An 8,041-nucleotide genomic window follows, 5' to 3' on the forward strand; every position below is an offset into this window, starting at 1 on the left:
TAACGAGATGGAGGGAGGAAAGGCACACTCCAGTCCCTTTCCTACCCCACTAAAACAGTCTCCCCAAACCTAGTGCCCTTCATCATGGGAGTTGTAGTCCAAAAACCAGCAAAGTGCACCAGGTTAAGGGATAAATTAGGCTACCCTAGAAACATACCCTGAGAACCATCTCACAGTGTCCATGGGACCACAACAGTATTTTCATGGTCGTCCTCAGTTTCTCTTCACAAAAAGGCGGTCAGGGAAAAAAGACCTAGAGCTGCCCCTTCTCCTCCCTTCAAATACTGGCTATTTCTCTTAGTAACTCAAGGTCATAAACATTCCTCTGTGAACTGGAGTTGGGAAACAACTGTTGGATATTCCCTTCCCTTCTTACACAAAACACTTGAGAAGATCGGGAAGTGGGCAGAAATTCCCGCATTGTCCCAAGACCTCTTGCTCACAGACTGAAGGGTTAGTTCTCTTCCCCCTTGGTATGGTGGCAGGGCAAAAACTGTGACCCTCCAGATGTTTAGACTCCGATTCCCATCAGCCCATAGCTGTCAACCTTTCCCTTTTTTTAAGGGAAATTTCCTTATTCTGAATAGAAAAGGGGGAAGTTGACAGCTATGCATCAGCCCCTGCCAGTACAGCCAATGGTCAAACATGGTTGTAGCTGTGGTAAAGCTCCATCTATGGTGCAGGGGGAAAGAATGTGCCACCCTAGAAGTTGTAGGGTTGGCCTAGCACAACATACCACAAAACTTCACCATCCAGTTCTGCGGTACACTGGCTAGGTCAGCCTAGCTTCCCCAAGAAAATTAGAAGGGCGAGGTGAGAGACATTTTCCCTTCGCAACTCTGCTAAAGAGACCAAGGGAAGTGATCTGGACCCCAGGCAAATTGTGGGACCTGCTCCATGGCAATTGCTTTAAGAAAGTCTTTGAGCACAGGCATGTCCTCCCCGCGCACAGCTCTCAACAAGAGAACATGGCTCCAGCGCTGACCCCCACACAAAAAGCACAAGCAGCATGTGGAGACTCACTAGTAGCCCATGAGGAAATATTTTATTTTTTTAACCAAGGCATATTTCTTAGGTTGGAAGTTTGAAAAATGGTCCACATCTGCCATCAGGATTTCAGGAGCTAGAAGAGACATATTGCCCCAGATGGCCTATTCCACCATGGCTGGGCCATTCTATCTACTACCAACTGCTCTGTGGCAGGAAGGATCCTGGTTACTTTTTATATGTTGGTGCTGTTTACTGTGATTTAAAAAAAACAACCCACAAACCATCACAAGCTGCCTTGGAAGGCTTTGCATCCTGAATATAAATACATGCAATAAATAAACAGAACTAAAACGACGGGAAGGCCTCAAACCTCTAACTCTTTGGTGGCCTCTGCTAAAGGATCCTTGAGGCACCCAGCAGTGTCTCAAATCAAGCCCTTTCCCAAAGGCTCTGTCATTAAGCAAGGGAGGCATATTTTGTTACCTGAGGTGGGCAGGTGAAGAAAAAATATAAAAATGCAATCCTCTTATGCAACTGACAATCTGCAACCCTTAATAGAACCCCCAAAATCTGACACCCCAGATGGCTTTCTCCTCATCACGCGTAAAGGCAGAGCCCTCCCGAAGAGCAATCAGCACATGCTCAGAGGCTACCCCCCCCCCCCGCTTAACACACACACAACCCAAAACATGCTCAGGAGCGCTCTTCCGCATTCCTTCTTCGGGGATGCCGATCTCTAGCTTGCAAAGAATTGAAATGCAAAGAAAGAGAGACCGCTCCAAGGCTCAAGTTTTTATTAAGCCGTCTTTGGAATGTTGCTTGTTGCTTGACGGGTGCAGGAAGGCTTTCCCACGTGCATGAATGGGGGAATCTCTCTCTCTTTTCCCATATGCACGCCGCAAAACCCGGGGTCTCGCGCGGTTGTGGGCGGGGGGGGGGGGCGAACAGGGGGTCTCTCCTTACCGTCGATGTTCTCCCTGTCGCTGATGTGCTGCAGGTTGCATCCCGTGTCCTCCCGGCTCAGCTCGGTGTCGGGGCGGTAGGACTCCAGCCGGGAATGGGCATTCCTCCGCAGCTTGGGGCTGGACGACACGCAGCATGAGGTCGTGTTCCCCATCTCCGCCGCCCGTGCAAAGAGGAGGAAGGAAGGAAGGGAAAAGAAGGGAAGGAAGGAAGGGTTATGGTAGAGGAGGAGGAGGAGGGAGGCAGCAGTCACCAGCGACGTCGAGAAGCCATCAGCGTGCTGGGAAACGGCAAGCGCCGCTGCGGGGCAAGACTACGGTGGCGGCGGCAGCAAGCGAGGCTCCCGCCGGCCGCGCTCCCCGGCGGCTGCTGGTGTGCCCCGAGGCTCATGCAAGCCGCCTTGCCCCGCCGCGCGGCTCAGTCCTCGTGCCCAGGCAGGCGCTGCTGCAAAGCCGGGCTATGCCTCTGCTGCTGCTGCTGCTGCTGCTGCAGAGCCGCAGCCCCATTGCCCTCCGCCGCTCCGCCGCCTCTTCTTCCTCTTCCCAGCAGCAGCGGCAGGAGGGGCGGGCTGGCGGCGGCGGCAACACCGCAGCCTTTTCTCCCCCGCCAGCGAGCAGCGGCAGCAGCAGCAGCGAACCCCGAGGCTGCCTTTTGCAAAAAGGAAAAAAAAAGAAGCGGGGGGAAGAAAAGGGGAAAAACGGTTCCGGTTCAAGTGGGTGGGAACGCCGGGCTTGCTCGCTCTCGCTGCTGCTGCCAGACAAACAGGGCAGGCAAGCAGGCGTCTGTTTCTTTAAGCAGCAGCAGCGCCTCTTCTGCTCGCTCCTCCCGTCGGGGGAAGCCCGGCCCGGCCGCAGCAGAGCGGGAGAGGGAGGGGATCCCAGCCGCGGGCGGAGGGAAAAGCCCCCTGCACGGCAAGGAGCGGGAGAGCCGGCCGCGGCCAGAGACAGCACCGCCTTCCTCCTTTCTGCCGGCTGCCCTGGAAGGAAACGGGCAGGAGGCTCCTCCGCGGCCGGGATCCTCCTCTGCGTGGCTCCGCTGTGGGAGGTCTTCTGCTCTGCTTTCGCTTTCCTCCCGCCCCCACTGAGCTTAGTTTTGGAAGTGACAAGCTGAGGGGCTGGGATAACCCGCGCGCCTTCTGGTTTAGGGGTTAGGAGGGCCCGATCCGAAAGACGCTGCTAGGGAACAAGGGCTTGTGTTCGAGTCTGGGCACCACCAGTGCCCCAGATGGATGTAAAGGCTGGCTTCCAGCGGGGGGGGCGTTATTGGATACCTGAAAGTTTCGGGGCAGGGGAGCATCAACACAAATCTGCAAATGCGCATTTATAGGATGCAGATTTGGCATGGCACAGAAGGCAAAGCCAATCACTGTAAATAAATTGTTTAGTTTGAACCCCACCTTAGATCACGCCAAATCAGCTTCTCTTCAATTCATTTTACCCCCATTAATTTCTCTCTTTTGCAAATCAATTACCGGTACACTATTTCTCCCCAATTCATTACCCCTGCAAAGTTAAGTAAATTGATTACCCAAAATTTATATCCTACCCAGTAACCAAGATCGCATGCACACAAATTCAGTTTCTCCCAAATTCATAACCCACCCAGATATATTCAAGTGGGCACTCATAGAAAGATTTGGGGGGGGGGGTCATGCCCCATTTGGGTCCATGCCCACCCCAGGTATACCTCTGATGTCAAGCAATAGGGCCTCACCTGGATCACCTAGTCATAGGAGAAAGGAACCATACACATTCTCAAATACATGAGAAAATGAAAGAAATGAAAACTGTTAGTCCAGTTAGATTCTGTATGTGGAAGTGGGAGTGCCATCCTGTCCTTAGCCTCTGGCACCAAAATGTATTGGGCTGGCCCTCCTCAAAAATGCAATGCTTTTCTATTTGGATTGCATGTGTCACATCCTACCTTGGGAAGCAGGCTCTGTTGAGGCCTGGTTCAAATTATGCTTCTTCAGCATGTAGCGCACGCATGCATACCCTCTGACCGCACATTATCTGGTTAGCAACCCTTTCAGGAGTTAGGAGATCCTGAATCACAGCAATTGTTGGCCGTAATTTTCCTCTTCTTAATGCGCAGCCAAAGCTTCCTGTGGCTGTTGTAGGATGTGGTTGTTTTGTATTTTTTAAATGAATTTGTGTGTGTGTGTGTGTGTGTGTGTTTAAAAGGTTTTATTTCATTAGCTAGGGGGGAAATCCCTTATTTCATTTGAAAGAGAGTACCATGCTGAGTTCTGGACACCACATCTGAAGAACAGTACTAACAAACTGCATTGTGTCAAGAAGAAAGGGAAGCAGGATTATCTGGAAACTTAAGTCTTTTGAAGATTGGTTGGACGAGTTGAGCATGTTTAGCCTGGAGAAGATCAGATTAAGGGGTAGTCTCCAGATCTCTCCGAAGGGTTGTCACACTGCAAATGGAGCAGGTTTGTTCTTTGAGGGCAGGAATAGGCCCAGTGAGTGGAAAACTGCGGCGTCCAGTGAAACATCTTAACAGCAGAGGCTATTTGAGGGTGAAGCAAATGGCATTGGGAGGTGGAGGGCTCTCCTTCACTCTTGGATCCGGCAGCCATAGTAGCTCCAGAACTTCTGACTGGTTGCCAAGGGGACACATCCACCAGCACTAAAGAAACGTGGAACATGCTTTGTTGGTGTGCAAGCCATAGTTCCTACACGTACAAATGGGTTGGGGTGTTTATCTTGGTGTGTTTCTTGTTATTGTAGTTAATGTTGTTGTTGTTTAGTCATGTCCAACTCTTCGTGACCCCATGGACCAGAGCACGCCAGGCACTCCTGTCTTCCACTGCCTCCCGCAGTTTGGTCAAACTCATGTTGGTAGCTTCGAGAACACTGTCCCACCACCTTGTCCTCTGCCATCCCTTGTGCCCTCAATCTTTCCCAACATCAGGGTCTTTTCCAGGGAGTCTTCTCTTCTCATGAGGTGGCCAAAGTATTGCAGCCTCAGCTTCAGGATCTGTCCAGTGAGCACTCAGGGCTGATTTCCTTCAGAATGGATAGGTTTGATCTTCTTGCAGTCCATGGGACTCTCAAGAGTCTCCTCTAGCACCATAATTCAAAAGCATCCATTCTTCGGCGATCAGCCTTTTTTATGATCCAGCTCTCACTTCTATACATCACTACTGGGAAAACCATAGCTTTAACCATACGGACCTTTGTCAGCATGGTGATGTCTCTGCTTTTTAAGATGCTGTCTAGGTTTGTCATCGCTTTTCTCCCAAGAAACAAGTGTCTTTTATTTTCGTGACTGCTGTCACCATCTGCAGTGATTGTGCAACCCCAGAAAGTAAAATCTCTCACTGCCTCCATTTCTTCCCCTTATACTGGCTACCAATTCTGGACTCCATTAAAAGTGCTAGTTTGGGCCTCTAAAGACCTTCAGAGCCTGGTACTGAAGGACTAGTGCTGCAGTTAGTCTAATGGAAAAGGACTCTTTAGACTGTGGTGTGTTTTACTCTTCTTATTTCAAACTGTGATACGAGTTAACATTCTTGCCTTTGGAAGCCCCTCCTGTGAATCTTGCTGAATGGGGCCCTGCACTTCTGCCTCAAAGTCCTGCCTCAACAGTGTCAAGAGGAAGGATCACCCCTCACAGCTGAAACTTGTGTCAGCAACCAGTTGGTTAAATTAAGGAGAAGGTGGGGATTCTGTGGCCCTCCAGATATTGGACTCCAACTCCCATCAGCCCCAGCCAGTATGAGAAATGGATTGTGGGAACTGTAGTACCATGACATCTGGAGGGCCACTGGTTCCCAATCCCTGATTTAGGGTCTGATGCTGGTTTCCGTATTTATTTATGGTTTCTGTTGATGTTTTCCTTTCATCTGATCATATGATTTGTGTGCCACTTTGAGATTTCGAAAAGCAGTTTATAATCTCTAAAATCAATCTGCCAGCAAATGCATTTCTGCCAACACAAGTCAACACAAAAGAATGTTCAATAAAAAGGGGATTAGTTGTCACCTTATGTCTTTGAAAGCAAATGTCACACACCTCTGCTGCTGCTGCTGCTTTTAACAGCTGACCCAAATAAATGTGGGAATTAAATGTCAGAAAGGCATGCTCCAGCTTTGGTGGTGATAAATTAATTCATTTCAGCCAAACTAAAAAAGTGGGATGCTTCTGTAAAAATGGTCATCATGTGAGCCACTGTTAAACAAAGCCTCTCCACTGTGCCATGGTTGGCTTGCTTAAAGGGTTATTGAATGGCGATATTGTTTGGCGCATTTCATTCAGTTAGAGACTACTTACTATATAGATTGCTGCTTACATGCATGAGCTTCCCTATTCTCTGAGGAGCTCTCTGCAGAAAAACAGGAGCATCACAGAAGTCCACAGGCTGTAGGGTGGTCCACAGGCTGTACTGTATTCACAGGAACAAAAAAAGAATTGTATTCAAACTAAATGGAAAATTGTATTTAACCTTTCTTCCCCGAAACCACACTGGAACAGAGCCCAAACCATTACTTTGGAAGTCTTAAATGAAAATGAACAGGGGCAGGCCTTAGAAATGCAAGTTACTAGTCCCGAATAAGGGTCTATCGAGGAAGGCTGAAGTGGTGGTATATTCACTGCCGCAAATCATAAGCATGTCAAGGGGCTGGTAAGCAGCACCAGGATGGAAACCTGTTGCTTTTGAAGGAGCTGTGATTTACGGTAATCTCCTGCCATTCACTGGCCTGATTCTGCAGATCAACAGAGTTCAGCAGGCTACATCTGTGAGAGGGCAGACAGCCTTGCAGGATATCGCATCCTGCCATTACTCAAACTGCAGTAGGTACATTTAGAAAAGTATTTGACAACATGAAGCTGGATAGTGTGACAGTAAGAGAACAGATGAGTGTATGTTGCGGGGAGCGGGGTGTAATAATAATAGTAACTATGCTTTTTCATTATATCTCCTTCAATATCCCTCCGACATTCTAGCAAATCCATTTCTAAATGTTTCTCTTTTTTAAATTCCTGCAGGTGTAATTTTTTTAGTCTATTTCTTCTAGTATTAACATGAGCAGACAACATCCGTCGATAAGTTAAAGTCATCATCCCATGCATAGTAAAGGTAAAGGGACCCCTGACCATTAGGTCCAGTCGTGGCCGACTCTGGGGTTGCGGCGCTCATCTCGCTTTATCGGCTGAGGGAGCCGGTGTACAGCTTCCGGGTCATGTGGCCAGCATGACTAAGCCGCTTCTGGTGAACCAGAGCAGCACACGGAAACGCCGTTTACCTTACCGCCGGAGCGGTACCTATTTATCTACTTGCCCTTTGACGTGCTTTCGAACTGCTAGGTTGGCAGGAGCTGGGACCGAGCAACAGGAGCTCACCCCGTTGCGGGGATTCGAACCGCCGACCTTCTGATCAGCAAGTCCTAGGCTCTGTGGTTTAACCCACCCATCGCATGCATAGAATCTAAGAATTGCAGAGTTGGAAGGGACCCTGCGGGTCATGTAGCCCACCTCAATTTCGGAATCTCAAACTAAAGCATCCCTAACAGAGGGACATCCATTTATATTAATATCAGTTATATTAATCACTCCCAGGCAAATCAGCCTTTATTGAAAGGGTTCTGAGTAACGCATAAACATAGGAGACTGTGGGAGGGCCACTGCTCAGTAGCAGAACATCTGCTATAAATGCAGAAGGTTCCAGGTTTAATCACTGACATCTCTAAGTAGAGCTAGAAAAAGACTCCCTGTCTGCAGCTCTGGAGAGCCTCTGCCAGTCAGTGTCGATAGATGTACAAATGGTCTGACTTGGCAGATATTGCGATATTCCTATGTAAGCTTGCTTCTGCCAGGTCAGACGATTTGTACATTTGTTTAGGGAAGCTTTTAATGTTTGATGCATTACTGTATTTTAATATTGTGTTGGAAGCTGCCCAGAGTGGCTGGGGAAACCCAGCCAGACGGGCAGGGTATAAATAATAAATTATTATTATTATTATTATTATTATTATTATACATCAGAAGTGCCTACTTTGACTCACAGCAGCTCCCTAGGCCCTTGGGCAAAGGTATTTTTACATTACCTGTGCTACCTGCTCCTTTTAACTGAATAG

General features: G+C 48.7%; 1 protein-coding gene across 1 annotated transcript in view; it reads right to left on the reverse strand.

The window, feature by feature from the left end:
• CCNY (cyclin Y) overlaps positions 1–2,918 on the reverse strand; it is a 113,304-nt gene extending 110,386 nt beyond the window's left edge. Inside the window, exon 1 of the mRNA XM_080974257.1 lies at positions 1,954–2,918. Within this exon, the coding sequence (XP_080830383.1) occupies positions 1,954–2,107 (154 nt within the window). The 5' untranslated portion in view covers positions 2,108–2,918. The remainder of the gene's footprint in view (positions 1–1,953) is intronic.
• Between the last annotated feature and the right edge of the window lie 5,123 nt (positions 2,919–8,041).

This window comes from Podarcis pityusensis (assembly GCF_964106645.2).
Source record: "Podarcis pityusensis genome assembly, chromosome: 12".
Classification (NCBI taxonomy): Eukaryota; Metazoa; Chordata; class Lepidosauria; order Squamata; family Lacertidae; genus Podarcis; species Podarcis pityusensis.